The sequence below is a fragment of the Hyperoodon ampullatus genome (genome assembly GCF_949752795.1).
Source record: "Hyperoodon ampullatus genome assembly, chromosome: 2".
In the NCBI taxonomy this organism is placed as follows: domain Eukaryota; kingdom Metazoa; phylum Chordata; class Mammalia; order Artiodactyla; family Ziphiidae; genus Hyperoodon; species Hyperoodon ampullatus.
In genome coordinates, this window is record NC_136915.1 from 157083299 (window position 1) to 157102187 (window position 18889).

At 33.2% G+C, this 18889-nt stretch overlaps 1 protein-coding gene across 4 annotated transcripts in view; it reads left to right on the forward strand.

Annotated features, from left to right (window-relative positions):
* EDEM3 (ER degradation enhancing alpha-mannosidase like protein 3) overlaps window positions 1–18889 on the forward strand; it is a gene marked incomplete at both ends in the record, with an annotated part of 75606 nt that overhangs the window by 21632 nt on the left and 35085 nt on the right. For all 4 annotated transcript variants that reach the window (XM_079726928.1, XM_079726929.1, XM_079726930.1 and 1 more), the window contains 9 exons: window positions 1128–1240; window positions 2210–2363; window positions 5226–5360; window positions 7698–7803; window positions 12762–12859; window positions 14704–14829; window positions 15032–15115; window positions 16269–16352; window positions 16871–16995. In XM_079726928.1, coding sequence (XP_079583054.1) covers window positions 1128–1240; window positions 2210–2363; window positions 5226–5360; window positions 7698–7803; window positions 12762–12859; window positions 14704–14829; window positions 15032–15115; window positions 16269–16352; window positions 16871–16995 — 1025 coding nt within the window. The remainder of the gene's footprint in view (window positions 1–1127; window positions 1241–2209; window positions 2364–5225; window positions 5361–7697; window positions 7804–12761; window positions 12860–14703; window positions 14830–15031; window positions 15116–16268; window positions 16353–16870; window positions 16996–18889) is intronic.

An 18889-nucleotide genomic window follows, 5' to 3' on the forward strand; every position in this document is an offset into this window, starting at 1 on the left:
AGAGGGCTGTGCGCATCTGCATTTGTGGCTGCAGAATTTACACGGACTTTGAGATTAAGAAGGGAAGGCACTCAATTTAAAATCAGGTTTTGTATTATATTTTACTCAAGGCTTACCCTAAATTTTACTTGAATTTTAGTCAGACACTCTTACAGAATGTTTTATACCTAAATTAGGATTTTTAGTGAAGTATCAAATCAAGTGAGAAAGCACTATAAAATATTATCAAACAAAAAGATTAAACAGTCAAGTAAAGGGAAACCACTTTTAATGGACCTGGGATCTAAGTAACATCTACTTGTGCAGCCTTAATTTAGACTGAAAAATTAAAGCAACCTGTGTAATGACAGTGACCCCCCCCCCCATGGAGCTCATTGCAAGCATCCACAGAGTTCTTAACTTAGGATTCTAGACCCTCATGGTAATAATGGTAATAATAGTAATGATATCAAGCACTTAACTAAGTCAGGCGCTCTACTAAAAGTACTTTACATGCATTACCTCATTTAGGAAAACAAACCTATGAGAGTAGGTATTTCCTCTTTTTGTAGATGAAGGAACAGGCTCAGAGATAGAAGTAAGAACCACAATTCAAATCAGGGCTTGGTCTTGACCCCAGCATTGCACTGCCTCCTTAGTTAGGGGCTACGGCATCCATGGGGTGAAGATGGCAAGTGGTGTATGATTTAGGATCAGTTGAAGGATGTGCTTTCTTCTGAGACTAAGCAACTTTTTAAATGATGTTTGGTGAATAGGGTGGTTTTTGTTTTGTTTTGACTTGGAAACCAAATCCCAGTAGAGCTCACCTCTTGTAGCTCTAAGTCATGGGTCATACACACCAGCTAACAGTTTGGATGATGATTGTTTTAAAGTCCTAGTGATATTTCAGTGTGTCTGAAAAAAGAAGTGTGTCTAAATAAAGATTCCTTGCAATATAAATAAGCATTTAATTTTTTTCAGTTTTAGATAGTATCACATTTTTATAATAGGTTTAAGGGAAAAGTTTTTTGTATGTGTTACTTTTTAGAGTCTTAAGGTATTAACTTGCTATTAGCAGCTCATTTTGAGGATATTTCTCTATGTCTTGGTCGAAAAGGACTTTGTTTTCAATAATTTTCTTCTCCTAGGTATTAAATAAAACTAAAGAATTTGAAGATGCGGTGAGAAAAGTTTTAAGAGATGTTAATTTAGATAATGATGTAGTTGTATCAGTCTTTGAAACAAACATCAGAGTTCTTGGGTAAGTATGTGAGACACTAAAGCTCTAATTTTAATAACAGAAAAGCCAAGGGTACACTCTTTATTTCTTGATGGTAATAAAGCAAGAAATTTCTTATGTTTAAAAGATAAAAGTTGGGGTATTATAAAACACAGAGGCTGTGGGATGACCCTGCATTATATGAGGCACAGAGAGCAACAGGCTTTGGGAATAGTTGTAGACTCAAATCAAAGGCAATCTTTGTTTGTTGTTAAAAAAGGACTGACTATAGGTCAAATATTTGAGTATTAGCTACGTCGCAGGTTTTTCGCCAGATTATCTAGTTTACTAACCTTAACCAGCACCTCTTCAAGCCAAATGAAACTGAATTTATAGGATTACCTTTGAACTAAACAGTTTGAAATATTCTTGGAACACAGGAATTACAGGATTTATTAATTCACGTTTCAACATGAAGTTTTATATTTAATGGTTACTTTTGTGTTATTGTAACTCATTTCCTTCTTCAGACAAAGTGAATCTGTTCTTCAGTTAAATTTAAGAAATAGATTTGTAGTTTTTCACAGAGTGTATTAATCTATTACATTTAATACAGCGTGGGGAGTTGGTTTTTTTTTAATGTTATGCTAAGAGTCAGAGATTTCATGATGCTATAATTAAATTAAATTTAAAATTTCTTAAAATCAAATCTGTTAAATTTGTTAAGATAAATGATTTCTAGGATGTTTTTTATTTTAAGAAAATTTAAGGTATTTAAGAATGCCAAACACTTTACAACAGATAAAACATCTGATTTTTTTTTTTTTAATACTGTTTATGTAATATGGTTTGCCACAAAATGAATAGCCAGAGTTAGGGAAAAAGTTAAGTTCTTCTGTGATCTTTCCTTATGTACTCTAAATTGTTGATAATAAGATACCCACATCTTTTTAGGTGATGATGTTTAAGTATCTGTACAATGTAGCTAATGTTTCACCTCTGTGATTTTAGGGGTCTTTTGGGTGGACACTCATTGGCTATCATGCTGAAAGAAAAAGGCGAGTACATGCAGTGGTACAATGATGAACTTCTCCAAATGGCAAAGCAATTGGGTTACAAACTTTTACCAGCTTTCAATACTACCAGTGGCCTTCCTTATCCAAGAGTAAGTAATTCTGAAAAACATGGCAGTCTTTGTGTACTTCTTCGCTATTATAAAAAAATCAATTTTTGTGATCCAGCCATTGTTCCTTACCTGCTTGAGGCTGGAAAAGAAATGCTTCAAGCTATATAAGAAATTTATATTGACATTTCAGTTAATTTGCATTTGAATGGTGTGAGAATGTAGATTAGTTAAAGCCTTTTATGTGTCATTGCATAACACAATAGATTATGCTGCAGAAGGAAGAAACAGATGCCAGACTGGAATTTGGGCACAGAATTATTTGTGCAGAAGATATGGTGAAAGCAGTAAGAGTAGGTGTTAACTCTCCAGAGGAGAGGGTATAAAGAGAATATAGAACAGAGAGGAATGAGGAGGAAGTAGAGCAGTGAAAAGGAGATTGTTCGGAGACTGAGGAGGAGGACCACAAAGTAGTGTAAGGTATTACAAATTCCTAAAAAGAGAGTTTCAAAAGGAGCTTTTCCAGCAAATATTAGGAGAATTAGGTGCAAACAGAACCTTGAAGGATATAATGTGGCAGAATAAAGGGGGAGGAAGGATTCAAAGTAGGTGAAAGTACAGGACCATTCATTTTGAGATTTCCTCTATGTTGGTAGTTAAAGAGAGTTGGCAGCAGAGTCAGTTGAGGGAGTTTTGTTGTTTTCTCCCCAAGAAAATTTTATATTTAAGGCAGAGGGAAGGAAGCCATTGAAATGGAAAGAACTCTCCTGATATATCTCATTCTTTATCAACACTATTGCTCTTTCCCTCTTATCCAGGCCAGACACCTCAGCCATTACCAAGCTCTATTAATTTTTTTCTATTCTTACTGCTGCTATGCTTGTTGAAACTAATATAATTTGATTCCTAAGCTATTATAAATACCTATTTTACTCTTTTCTCTCTGCTTTTTGCTTCAGAGACTTAAAAAACTAATCTTACTAAAACATAACTTTTATCAAATAACTCTCAGAATTTTACCGACTCTGCCTGTTGCACTGAATGTCCTTTAACTTTCAGGTTTCTTTATGGTTTGGCAATAGACTTTCTTTCTGAAGTTCTTTCATACCCCATACTCCAATGAAATGAATGTCCCATTTCAGCCAAAATAATCTATTTGTGTTCCCCAAAACACCTAGGGATTTTTTGTTTTTGTTTTTGTTTTCATTTCCATGCCTTTCGGCTTGCTGGAGTAACTTCTCTACCAATATAAATAAGATTCATTTCCTCCATGAAGAAATCTCTGACTGGAGATCCAGCATGATATAGCGTGCTTTTCAAACAGGGAGGTCACAGCTCATTCGTTTACCCATTGATTTAGTGGATCGTGACCAACACCATTTTTTTTTTTTTTTTTTTTTTAAGAAACAGACTAGTATTAAATTTCTTATTTAAATTTCTAGTTTGTGATATTTTTAAACAGCTCTTCTTTGAATATCCTTATATACATCTTTTTAACTTATTTCTCCCTTAGGATAAATTACTAGAAGAGAAAATAATAAGTCATAAAACAGGGAGAACTTTTTAAGGCTTTGTGTACTTACCGACCAGTTGCTCTCCAGAAAAGTTCTACTTTTATACTTCCTGTGTTGTGTAAAAGTGCATGTGTCGTACTGCTGCCCACACTGTATATTATCATTCTTTTGCCAATTTAAGGAGGAAAAAAATGGAAACACGTTCTAATTTGAAATTTCTTTGCTTATGTGGTTTAAAATTTGACATTTCTTTGCTTATTAGTGTGGTTTAAACTTGTTTGTTAATCTTTTTGTTTTCTTAGCATATTAAAATTGAAAGCAAAGTTATTTTAAAGCATCTAGATGTTTATTTAATTTACTTTTAGTAAATATTTTTAGTTTTTGTTATAAATGGAGGTGCTGAATTTTGAAGAATCTGGCATGTCTTCACTTTTGCCATAACATGAGAAGCAGACAAGAAATTGAAACAGAAGCTACTAAGAGCATTATAGTAAACCAAAGAAAATTGTATTATTTTCTTATCCTCCGAAGTATCAAGAAAATTTTAAAGATTATTTTTTTAGAAGAGGACTACAGGTAGAAAATAACTGCCTTCCCATCCTTTCTTAACACGCTTAGTAAATACTTCTTTTGCTCATGAAAATTTGTACAATCAACCTCTCTTGGATATGAACACATAATTGATAGCATTTGCATTAATAGGTTTAACTCAGAAGTGTTTGCTGGACAGAAATGCTATTGTAATTGTCAATAGTTTTTAAACTCACATAAAATCTTAGAGCTAGTTTCTGGTCAGGTTCGTTCTGATTAATCCAGGTTTATATTGTGGTATTGTTTGGCCGGCTGAAAAATTTTTCTTTGTGTTATTTGTTAGTCTATCAGCAAGGTAATATACTCTATATTTCAAAATTATTTAAACCTGTAAATAAAATTTTAATCTCCTTTTAAATATATACTATAACTTAATTAGTTTTTTCTCTGTGAAAGACTATTTAATATAGTACTGCTTTTTCACAAATTCTCAATTAAACCTAATTTCTTTTAGGACTGGTATGGTTTCCTATTCTGGTACTAACTAGTTCAAACTGTCCAGAGAACAGGATTGTTATAGAAGGTATTTCCTCTGTAATTATTATAATGATATTGAATTTTGATATCATTGAGGAAGGAGCTAAGTGAAAACTTATTTATCCCATGAATATTATGTGCTTAGAATGTACTTCCCTAGATGTTAATTGGAAAGTCACAGTGATCACCAGATAAAATTTCAGTGTTTATTTTATCAATTATTTTCATGATTTGATTAAAAGTCTTGATTGGAAAATGGTTTCTTATCCAGAAGTCGTTATCTCTTGATAATTGCTAATGATAATCTTCTGATTTTATTTAGATTAATTTAAAGTTTGGTATCAGAAAACCAGAAGCTCGGACAGGAACTGAAACAGATACCTGTACAGCTTGTGCAGGTACCTTGATCCTTGAGTTTGCTGCTTTAAGTCGATTCACAGGAGCAACGATATTTGAGGTTTGCTTTACATAGTCTTTGATTTCCTGGGTATTGGGCATAACTAACTTTATAGCTTTTCTTCATTGATCAAGTATTAAGATAATGAACTGGATGACTTCTGTTATTTTAGTGAACTTTTTGTCTAAATTCCAGCACATAGTTTTTAATTGTGAAAAAAGTTATATTAAGTACAACTTTGCATTTTGTTCACGAACTATAAAGTAAATTTTTAGATTTATTCTTACAAAATGTTTTAGCCATATTACCTATATGAAATTTGATATCACAAATGTCTTACATGAAATACTATCTCTGTGTTTTATTGTTAGACTTCTAGATGGTCTACTTCACTTCTGAAAACTTCACATCTTCTAAAACATAGTGAAATTTTTGCACTTAAGTCTCATTGAGTTTGTTTTTTGCACTTAAGTCTCATCTGTAAGTTTGTTTACTCCAAGGGGAAATATTATTCATCATCCAAAGACTTCATATCCCCCGAATAGTTTGTTGTGGACTAGCTATGTCTTGCACTTTTTATTTTAGCTAATTGTTTAACCATGTCATTGGAGTGCAATAATAACAGCCAATTTTTCAAACATATAACTTAGAAGAATTTTTTAAAATTCAGCAAATGGTACACATAGAACAGTCAGAAATAGGGACTGTATACTAGCATTAGAGACCTTGGATCTGAGTGTAAATAAAACAAGTTAAATGGTCTTTGTGTGGTTGTATGTTCAAAGTATCTTAAGGACAAGTTTATCTTGTTTGGTTTAATTTTTGTTCTATAACTTGCTGACTGATATTTTCCCTTCATTTACAAAAACGTCATTTTTGCATACTTTCTAATTTAATTTGACCTACAGACTCTGAGATACTGATGCATTTACACGTGAGGAAAGTGAGGTTCAAAGATATTTGACTAAAGGGTGAATGAGTGGAACCAGAATTAGAATCCATGCCTTTCTGAATTCAAAGCCCAACCTTTTTTCACTGGGTTATTTTATATTTTAAAACTGTGATTTTTCTTTAACTTCTTGAATGTACAGTAATTTATTATGAGAGAAGCAACCTAATGCAGTTGACAGAGACTGAAGCTAATACAGGACTGGTAAACTACAGTCTGAGGTGAAATCCAGCCACTGCCTGTTTTTGTAAATAAAGTTTTATTGGAACACAGCCATGCTCATTTATTTATTTTTGTCTATGGCTGTATTTATGCTACAGTGGCAAAGTTGAGTAATTGTGACAGTGACTGAATGGCCCATAATGCCTAAAGTATTTACTGTCTGGCCCCTGTCAGAAAGAAGTTTGTTGACTTTTTGGTCTAATATATTGCTATATAAAGAGATCTGAATTCTCATATTAGTTGTCCTATAATTCAGTTTTAAACTTTTGTTAAATCTTTCATTTCACTGGGCCTCTTTCCTTAGCTATAAGATAGGAATAGGGAAATGTAATCTTTATGAAACTTTCCAGCTCTGAAATTGTACCATTAAGTAAAGTTGCAGTCTGCTTTGTTTAAAAAATTCAGCATAAATAGTCAAGAATTAAGACTATTTTACATCCTATTCTTCAATCTGCAGAGTGACAAATTGGTTTAATGATTTCTTTTATAGAAATACTTCTACAATGCTGAGTAGATTCATGCTCTGAAATTAATTTTAACTTAGAAACTCTTTTTTACATGTTCTTTGCTTTTGTTTTGTAACATCTTTTCATCCAAAGCCAAGAATTTGGCCAGAAATAATTTTAATTTAGTGTCTAAGTGACAAAAATAAATGAAAAAAGAAGAGAAAAATGTTATTATAAGGTTATAATTTTGGTATTGTCAAATGAATACTAGTTGATTTACTTACTCTTCACTAACGAAGTTGCTGGCTGTTTAAAATGTAGGATTTGAAATGTCTATTCTGTTTCAAAGATGGCATACCAACTTTGAAATTCTCTTCCAGTTTTGTAAATTAGAGTATCTAAGGAGATTTTTACTTTGCATTTAAAAGATAGAAATTATTTTAATAAGTTAATTTAATTATGCCAGCTCTTTTTACTTTAATAATACATGTGTGTGAATGCAGACCTGTACTACAAGAGTAGATGAACAAGTATGGTCTCAAAGTGAGATCATTGGCACTAAATAGCATTTTTAGAGTCATTCTTTTTAACTAAACTCAATTGGCTGAAAGAGCCAGTAGTTTTGACTTGCAAGGAAATTTAATGTATGTTATAAGTGATTATCTTTGGAATTTTACTTAATCCTTAAAATATAGTATGGGCCTTTGATTTTTGTTTCTTTGTTTCCTGTCTGCCAAAGATATGCAATTCTTCAAGTATGCTTTTCTTTTTTTATTATAGGAATATGCAAGAAAAGCTCTTGATTTTCTCTGGGAGAAAAGACAGCGAAGTAGTAATTTAGTGGGCGTGACTATAAATATTCATACTGGAGATTGGGTACGAAAAGGTATGTAAGTTGGGCTTTTCAAATTAAGCCTTGACATCCTCAAAATGGTTGGGAAATAAAGGATTTTTATTTGTTAAAATAGTCTTTATGACAGTATAAAGCATAGTTTCTCAGCAAGATTGCTAGAATATTAACCAGTGTAGCCAGATTTTCTTCCTTGGTGCCAAATAATCATAGCACACTTATTCTAGATGGCTTAGTGTACTATTTCATGCCTTATAGCATTATAGATGAAACAATAGAACTAATTTCTTCGAAGATTAGAGGATCAGGATACCTCAGCCATCTCATATCAAGGTGTAATTAAGTGGAAATCTGTATTTAATAATATTATCACCAATCCCTATGTTTTTTTTCCCAACCTCCAGAAATAGTATATAGCATGGTAGCTAAGAGCATAGACCCTGGATCCATATTGTTGGAATTGAAGCCATGTGATCTTGGGCAAGTTATTTAACCTCTGTGTTCCTCTGTATCTGTACCTGTAAAATGAGGATAATAGTACTTACTTCAAAGAGTTATTATGATTTTTGTTTTGTTTTGTTTTTTGTTTTTTTTATAATCTTTATTGGAGTATAGTTGATTTACAATGTTGTGTTAGTTTCTGCTATACAGCAAAGTGAATCAGTTAGAATAATGATTAAATGAGTTAATGTAAAGAACTTATAACAGTGCCTGGCATATGCTACACTTACTATGAAGTAAGTGCTCACTAATGTGATGTTAGTTCCTTTGATTAATAATTTCACTTTTGGGAATCTAGCCTGAGGAAACAATATAAAAGGTAGAAAATCATTTGTTCCCAAAGATGTTTATCACATAAAATTATTTGTAGTAGTGGAAAACTTGGAAACAGTCTAAGTGATCATCAGTAAAGAATAACATCAGTGTTTGAGAATTATTTCACATCAGTGTTGAAACAGTAAGTTTTTAAATTGAATTGGATCAGGGGACAAAGCATATAACAATGTTTTATGAACAAACAGGATGTAAGATCATATAAAAATATTTTATCTTTATAAGACACCCCTATAAAACAGGCATAGACAAATGGAAATATACTAGACTATTCCTAATGAGATTTGATTGTCTAATTTACACATTTCTGTTTTCCTATGTTATATATAAAATAAGAAATAACTATATTTAAATGAATGAAAATGATATAAATATTAATTTGAACATATTAAAATAAAATTATTGCCTCTATTCACTATTGTCTAAAATTTTTCAAAGTGTTATCTAAATGGTCCCTTCCTGAAACTGATCTGAATCCTGGCTTCAGAATTTTGCAATTTCTTTTCTTAATTCTTATTTCACTCTCCTCATTGGCCCATACATGGCCTATTTTATTTAGTCATTTTTAATAATGTAGTAACCACCCACAGATGGACCATCCATTATAAAAGCAACTAACTTGATAATACTACTTCTGCATATGGTCCTTGACTCTCCATACCTCTGTAATCTCATACCTCTGTCTCTAACTGAAATAACCATCATTCTGATATTGTATTGATCATTCCCTTGCTTTCCTTTTAGTACAGTTTTATTGCATCTGTATGTATTCCTTAAAAATATATCTTTTGTTTTGTTTTTAACTTATAAAAGGGCATCATGTCATATAAGACCTTTTGAGACTTTTCACTTAAAATTATATTGCTAAAATTCTTGCACATTGTTGCTTGTAGTTCTTTCTTTTTTGACTGCTGCATAATATTTTATTGTGTGAATAAACCATTATTTATGAGCATTTAGGTTGTTTCTACGATTTTACTCTTGTGAACCCTAGTGCCGTGAATATTTTTGTTTCTTCTCTTATACATGTATAAAAGTTTCTTTTGTCTGTATACCTAGGAGTAGAATTTTTAGGTCATAGGATAAGTTAAAGTTCAACTTCAGGAGATATGTCAAATTGTTTTCTAAAGTTGTTTCACCACTTTACACTTTCACCTGCAACATAAAAGAGATCCTGTGGATCAGCATCCTCTCTCAACACTTTGTGTTGTCATACTCAAAGATTTTGCCAATCAAATGGGTGTACAGATGATTTCCCATAGTGGTTAGATTTGTATTTCTTTAATCACCAATGATGTTGAACACTTCTTCATATTTATTGGCTATATATGTTTCCTTTTTTTTTTTAATGTGGATGTTCTTATATTTTGTCCATTTTCTATTGGGTTACTTGTGCTTTTAAAAAATATTATTGATATTATATGATACTTATGATCTATGTGATACCTATCCTTTGAAATTTATTAAGGTTATCTTTTTGCCCTAGAACATGGTCAGCTTTCACTTGTGCTTAAGAAAAAATATATATATTTTCTAATTGTTGGTTATAAAATTCTATATATGTCAGTTTGTTCAGTTAATAATGTTGTGCAGGTCCTTGCTGATTTTCTGTTTGCTTGATGTATCAAGAATTAAAGAAGGTGGATAAAATTTCTGACAATGATTGTGGACCTATTAGCATCTCCTTGTAGTTGTATTTTTGCTTTATATATTGGGTGCATTCATTTAAAATTGCTGTCTCTTCTTAGTTGAACCTTTCATCATTATGCAGTGACCATCTCTAATAATACTGTGTTAAAGTCTATTTAATATGTTGGTAGTGGAGCTACATTGGCTTTACTTTGCTTAATATTTGCCTGATGAGTCTTTTTCTGTCCTTTTACTTTCAGTTTTTGCAGGTGCTCATGCCATAAGTGTAACTTCTGTAAAATTTATAGATTTTACAGATTTACTGACAAAAATCCATCTGTCGGTCTTTGTCTTTTAATTGGTAAATTTAGTCCATTCATGTTATTGGTATTTTTAATATATTTGGGTTTATTTATACTACCTTATTATTTCAGTTTGTCTCACCTTTTCTGTTTCCTTTTAATCCTCGTTTTTAATTGAAAGCTATATTTACCTTCTAGGGAGACATGAACTTTAGCATGCTCTCCCATCCTTTTGTTTCCCTCTGTTCCAACCCTCATCCTCTGTTATGTTGATATCATATAGATATTTAGTTCTTTTTGATTATGAATGTTTTCTTTTTTTTCTTTTGGTCTTACTGCTGCCCCCCTCCCTCTTTTTTTAAAGATAATAAAGTTTAACGAGGTATTTTGTCACCTGTACTTTGTATATTTCTTGCAACATCTCTTAGATTTACCTCTCTTCTTATATAAGTATTTATCCCAAACTGTTTTCAGTAGCTTTTAATAGCTTCTGAGGCCTTGCATGTCTAACAGTAATTTTATTATGCTTTCATCTTTGAGAGACAGTTTGGCTGTAAATAATTTTCTGTTCAAGTTCTTTTCTTGCAAGTTTTTGAAAATATAACTCTATTGTTTTCTTACATCCTGTTAAAAAATCTGTTATTCTGATTTTTATGCCCTCATTTGTGATCTCCTTTTTCTCTGGAAAATTAAGAATATCAACGACAAAGAGAAATTTCTGAAAATGTCACAATAATTTTATGTGTAGAATTTTCTTTATCTCTCCTTTTGGTATTCTGTGGGCCTTTTCAATTTAAAATCTGTGTTTTTAATTGCTGAGAGTTGATCTTTTTTTAAAAGTTATTTTATCTCTTTCATTTTTATTTCTCTTTTTGCAATTCCTTTTATTACATGCAGTCTTGTAGTTTGCTAATTTGTTCCTCAGCTGTATCCTAGATGCTATATGTCCCATCTATTATGGAATTTTGTTATATTTTTATTCCATAATTTCTTCTCAATTAAAAATTTATTTTCTTCTCCTTTTGTGTTGCTGATATCTTCCCTATCTCTTTAGTGTGTTTATTAGACTAATTTTAAATTCTTGGTTTGCCTGTTCTAATATTTTCTTCCTCTGATAAACTCCTACTCCAGTACTTTTTTCTTCTTTTTAAAAAGTCATGCATCTTAAATGTTTTTGTCCTAAAAGTTCATGTTCACTTGTCACCTACTTTGTGGGGAGGTCAAATTCCGATTCCTATCAGCCCCAGTTACCTTAGGGATGAATTCTAAGAAGTTTTTAAAAATACCAATGCCTGGACGCCTAGAGATTCTGATTTGATTGGCCTGGAGTGTGCCCTGAGTATAGGGATTTCTAAGATTGTAATTGTAATTATAATTTAGATTGTGATTCACCAGCCTTAAGAGTTTAGAGGGGAAAGAGTGGGGAAGAGATTGTCTAAAATTAGTTCCCACCTCTTTTTGAGTTCATTTCCTCACACAAGACTTCTGTGGTGCCCTGATTTTATTCCTGAGGCTACCTGGAGCATAGATCTGAGTTGTAGCAGGCATGGGAGGAGACTTTGTATCTTAAGGCAGTGGTAGGAGAGAAGCAAGAGCAAAGCTCCAGCACTTTTTCTACTGTTTGATCCTTCCATAGCTATACCTGGCTGTCTTCTGCTCCAGAACAAAGCCCTCCCCTTCCATTCCCCACCAAGTTCTTACAGTTTTCTTCTTGTTATTTTCTTTCTTTGGTCCTCTATGATGATCTTGGAGGAAGAAGCCAGCAGTTGTGCTAGCTTCAGCAATTAGAGCTGTCACCTCCAAACAGCAGCAGTGTTGTTTTCATATCTATTATAACTGTAAAGATTGATGTCTAACTGATTAAGGATCCAGTAATTGCATAATAATACCTGCTAGTGCTTCCTCTTTGAAGTTCCTCATTAAGAAAATAAGCTTTAAAAATATTCTTAAAACTAGTATCTCCTGCTTTTAAATAAGACTTTAAAATAAGACTTCTGTAGCCAATTTTGCAAAGCAAGATTTTTTTTAACATACAAACTATTATCAACAAAGGAACTATTATTCATATAGTAAGGTTAATATTTCTGTAAATGTGTAATTTTTACTTTCAACAATTTCATGTTTAGACTAATTTTTCATTCTTAGTGTACTAGTACCTTTACTGTATTCTATGAAGAATTTTTAAGACTTGTTTAATAAAAAAATCACATTTATATGTATTTTCCATAGATAGTGGAGTTGGAGCAGGGATTGATTCATATTATGAATATCTGTTGAAAGCCTATGTCTTGCTTGGAGATGACAGCTTTCTGGAAAGATTTAATACAGTAAGTTGTTCCAATTTTGTATTAAGTTGAGAGCCAATTTAATTTGCCAGATTTTGATAGAAACTCAATCATCTAAGTGACATTCTGAAAAATTATTTTTAAATTGTAGTAGTTTTGGGTTCAGTATTCCCTGATGATGTTGGACAGGGACAGGGTAAACACTACATACATTTCAAAAACTAGATTACAAAGTAGTTTTATTTTCATCTATCATCAGAAGTTTTCAAGATTTTCCAGTGAATAATAAAATATGTAGATTTTAGTTTTACCTAATCTTTTATACAAGGAAGAGAATTTATTGAAATCCAAAGCCTTTTCCTTTGGATTCTAATTCTTTTTGGAATAGTTTGGAAGTTTGGCCCAGTCCTTGACCACACCAAGTGTTCAGGGCTTTGGAGACTTGAACAAACCAGTGAGTATTCATTTCAAAAGCAGGTCGGTAAGTCTTAAGTGTGCATCAGACTCACAGGCATGTTTTTAGGGGAGAAGGGAGAGATTATTGAACCCTATTGGATCGCCTTTGTCTGTAATTAAAGCAAATTGAAATTAACTGTAGTAGACTCATCAGCTGTGTCAGTACATTCTTTTCAAAATAATTTACCATTTCTTTGCCCACCCATGAGTTCACCCACATTATTGTGAGATAGTACAGTATAGTAGTTAAAAGTATGGGAGTTCTCCTGTGTGGGTTTAAATCCTGGTTGTGCCACTGGTTTTGTGTCTTTGGGCAAGTGACTTAGATATTTTCCTCTATTCCTTATCCACAAAATGGGAATGCTAGTACTATTTATTGGGAGGATTAAATGAGCTAATGCATATGAACTGATTAGAACAGTGCTTTAAGATCTATCAGGTACTCAGTAATAGTTAATAAATAATAGATGAGTTAGGGAAAAAACCTAGTAAAAGTCCTAATAAGTCATCACTGAATACTTTTAGAAACACTATTACATATATCATTTAATATATCATTTATTAGATTATAACAAGATTTTCTTGAGGTACATGAGGACAGATTTTTTTCTTTTTTATTGGTTTTTTATCATTCATTGACTCTGACAGCTCAACCTGTTGTTGTCAAGGCTGAGAAATATCTAGGAGAAGATAAAAGAAGGGGAAAAGAGTTTTTAAGATCATAAAAGGCAGAGGTAGTGGACCGTAAGAGTGGCAACAGTGATGAGCTGCATTAGTTTAGGTAGACAAGCACCAGAATGTTATGTTAGCTGCCTAGAGAGCAAACTTCCTAGACAAAGGAGAAAATGAAACTAATTCTGTGATATAGAAGCCTGTAACTATATTTCAAGAGGACGTAAGAGCATCCTTGGGCCACAGTCCTGCAGGATAGTGATGTTCAGGTCTATACCCTCCAGAAGGTCCCATTTTATCTATAGTTTTTGGTATTCTGCATCAGAGTTTAAGAACACAGGGGAGGGCTTCCCTGGTGGCGCAGTGGTTGAGAGTCCGCCTGCCGATGCAGGGGATACGGGTTCGTGCCCCAGTCCGGGAAGATCCCACATGCCACGGAGCGGCTAGGCCCGTGAGCCATGGCTGCTGAGCCTGCGCGTCCGGAGCCTGTGCTCCGCAATGGGAGAGGCCACAACAGTGAGAGGCCCGCATACCAAAAAAAAAAACAAAAAACACAGGGGAGTATATATAGTATATTGTACAAAGATTTCCATCTAAAGGAATTTAACCATTTCCATAGTTAATTAACAGTTACTTAGTAAATTTATTTATATGTAAATTCGGGTTTCATTTCCTCACATATTTAATGATATGCTGTGTTTAGAATAGTACAGCATTTTTCATCTACTTTCATGAACACATATTGTGATCTTTTTTAGCACTACGATGCCATAATGAGGTACATAAGCCAGCCACCTCTTCTACTTGATGTGCATATCCATAAGCCAATGCTGAATGCTCGGACTTGGATGGATGCTTTGCTTGCCTTTTTTCCAGGTTTGCAGGTAAAAAAACCTCTTTTAATTCTCTTAATATTAAAGTAAAATGATTATAATTAAGTGCATTTGTGATCTCTAAAATTGAATTACCAAAACAGAGTCACACTTCAAAATTGTATTAATCTACATTTTTCTGTTTATATAATGATTATAGATAAAGTCAACTCGTATTTTACTGGATAATTTTGTTGTTATTGTTGGTTTCTAGGTCTTAAAGGGGGATATTAGACCTGCTATTGAAACTCATGAAATGTTATATCAGGTGATTAAAAAACACAATTTTCTACCAGAGGTAAGCAAATCATCTTTGGAATTCTAATTTACATATACTATAGATTGCTAATTTAAAGGTAGAAAATGCCATCTTCAAGGTTGGTTTGTTCTTTTTCATTTTTCCTGGTTAAATAGTTTATTTAATTAATATATTTTTGGTTTACACAGTGTTGTATATGTTTTTCCTTTTCCTCATGTATTAAGAGAAGTCTAGTTTAGGATAATGCTGATAGTTTACTAACTTAATGTTAAAAAAAGTCCCAAATTGGCATTTCTCAACCTTTTCTAATCTATGCCATTGCATAGTGTCTCATTCTAACTTTTACACTTACCCACCAGCTAGGGAGACTTTTGTACTTTTTATTTTCTTATTTTATTTTATTTTATTTTATTTATTTATTTATAAATATATATTTATTTCTTTCTTATTATAAAGTTTATTTTATGAAAACAATATACATTGAACATACTCTTGCTGATCACACATGCTCCCTGGAAATTTGGAAATGTTAGCTGTTCTTCACGCTGCTTAAGAATTATTCTCCCTGGTTTTTATATGTTAGTAATAAGTATTCTTGCTAGCTTGATACCATAAGATTTTAATAGCATACCTTTTGGCTTTCCAGAAATGTACCATTAAAAATTTCCAAATTTGTGTATGGCTTTGTTCTATCCCTACTTATTGACTACCCTCTGTGAGATATCGAAGCATCTCACCAATTTAGAAGGCTTCCTAAAGTGTTTGTTTCAAGCCACAGAGGATTTGAGACTCATAAAAAGAGAGCATATGCTAAAATAGAAATAGGAGAGTGAGAGACTTAATAATTAAGAGAAAAAAAGTGGAGATAAGAAAAAAGAAGAGAACACAATTACGCAGACAATGAGGACCTGTGTAGTGGCATTACTGAGGTCATAGCTTTTCCTAAGCTTCCTAATAGCCAAAGTGATCATTTAAAAAAGGAATTCCATTTAATTGGTAAAAATAACAGCCTTCACAAAGATGAATTGTGATTTTAAGCAGTGATAATTTTCATTTTATAGATGAAAATTGTTATCAATATTTTAACTATTTTTTCTTGTTTGTGATCTAATTTATATACTACTATATATTCTAGAACTACTTATTTTTTTAAATCACATTTTTATGTCTATTTGTGTGTTGCTTTGTCTAGGCATTTACCACAGATTTCAGGGTGCATTGGGCTCAACATCCTTTAAGGCCAGAATTTGCAGAAAGTACCTACTTCTTGTATAAAGTAAGCTAATTTAACTGTCTTTTTGCTATTTAGCTCCTGTTCTCTGTTGGCTAACTCACTATCTTATAGTAATAGTATCAGCTTTTCAAAGTTCTTGTTTAATGTTATAATGGTTGGATATATCATTGTTCTTATTCACCTAGTTCATAGAGTTATTGAAAGATGCAAGAATTGACATCTAAGTTTTATGCCTTTTCAAAATACTTGCAAAGCATTTCTTTAAAGAGAAATTTTATATTCTAGAGCTGCTTTCTAAAGCATGTCTCTTGCCTTCCTTTAATCAGGCAACCTTTCTGGGCATTAGAAATTTCATCCAAAGCCTAAGATGTACAGTTGTGCAGCTTTCCAGTTGTGTATTTAAGAAATTCATAAAGCAGATCTATGGCTTACTTTCAGAACTAGGTTCTGTGTAACATGTATTCTAGTGCCCGATATAATGCCTGGCACCTAGTAGGTACTCAATAAATATTTGATAAATAAATGGTTATATGGTACACATATATTTTCCTTTTTAATAGGCTACAGGAGATCCTTACTACCTTGAAGTAGGGAAAACACTTATTGAAAATTTAAATAAATATGCTAGAGTGCCTTGTGGATTTGCTGCCATGAAGGATGTTCGTACTGGAAGTCATGAGGACAGGTAAAACAATTCCTAACCTCCCCTTTCCTCAGGGTAACTCTGAAACAACACAGAATATTATTAGTCAGATTTCACATCAGCTTAATGCTTTTACAAAGGGTATTTGAAGATGCAAACCTTAGTTCATTGTGCTTATTTTTAAACTCTCCTGAATAGGCTTATTTTAAATTGTTTGAAAAGTCTGTGTTTTTACCATAGTGCCTGGCATACAGTTGGTGCTCAAATGATATTTAAATAGATGAATAAATGATTGTTAAACATCAGAACCTTGGTCTTTGGAGTATTAGGAAAGTTGGGGTTTTCTTCTTTGTTAATAGTTTTTTATATTATGTAAAATGTTAGAAATTATCAAGGTGATGACTAATGATCTGGATTATGATTCCTGTTCAGTCAAGAATTCCTCAAAAGCAATATCGTGGTTAATGTGTATATTCTTATTCTGTTGCTGATTTGGAGAGCTGGGGAGGACCATTGGCAGTTTCTATTTCATTGGATACTGGATAGATGTAGTTGACATGGAGTATTCAAGATATGAAAAGCACCCTTTGGTTAATATGATATTCACTAACATTCCAGTTATTCTGAGATCATTTGATTCTGTTATTTTAACTGTACAGAACATAGCAACACATTTGTAAATGAACACTAAAGTTTGTTTGTTCATTTGGTTAGCAAGTGTTCATTCCACAGATATTTATTGAGGTGTCTTATGTGCCAGAGTTATACTAGGTTTTGAAGATTAAAGATAAGAAGACATGTCTTTTCTATCATTGAATCACTGGGGCAGGCAGATAAACAGGCTTTAAAGCATTGTATATGTACTATGAAACATACTAAAGAGACATGAAATGCAGATAGGGATATGACAGTCACGTGAGCGTCCTGTGTCCTGAAGGATCAGGACTAGAAAACTAGAAAAAGGAAAGTAGTAAAAGGAGTTTTCGGCAGAGGAACTAGGGACAGGTGAAATACAACACTCATTATCTACTCACAGAACTGACCCTCAGTCCTTCTCTCGGAGCATTTAGATAATAGTTAATTAGGCTTGGGACTGCCTTCCCTGACCACAGCTGATGAGAAATGGATAGGTTTCTGGAAGCAGACACACAGAAAACAGCAAGAAATGAAAGCAGATAGCTTTTGTATTTATCTGTAACATTTATTGGCTGCTTCCTACATTTCAGGCACTCTTCTAATTAAACACTTTCTATGTTTAATTCATTTGATCCTTTACAGCCACCCTCTGAAGTATAATTTCTATTATGATCTTCATTTTGTAGATGAAGAAACCAAGGCACAGGGAGATGGGGAGCTTGCCTGAGGTCACACAGTAAGGTTAATTCTAATCAAGGCAGATAGGCTATGCTCTACTGGCAGCTCATTCAAGGAACACTAATTAATCACCTGCTGTGCTCGAGATGCTGCATTTGGGTAAGAGGATGAAAAGATAAATTAGCATCAGTCCCTGCCCGCCTATGACTTAACGGTCAGTGAAGAGGATAGGTATGTAAAGAAGTAATTACAGCCACATGATGAGCGCTAGAGCAGAAGGAAACGTAGCAGGTGGAGGAATTACAGAGGAAGACATGATGTGCTCTGTTCAGAGAGTTCCGTGTTTCTAAATTCAGCGTCCTTCCTCTTCCTCCTGCTGAGTGTCCCTCCCGAGGCGCTGTTTCTGCATCTCTGACGGCCGCCTGTGCCGCACTCTGGTTGCGCAGTCCAGTGTGCAGAGTGCCCCTTGAAGCATCACGTCCAGAGTTAACAATGCCCGAGGTGCACTTGGTGCAGCAGCGCTGTTGCCGTCTGGGTCCAGGCGCAAGACGGGTCATCTTCTGAGGGGCTGGTGGGCTTACACTCTCTCTCCACTTGAGGATCACCGCTTGGTCTGCTCACT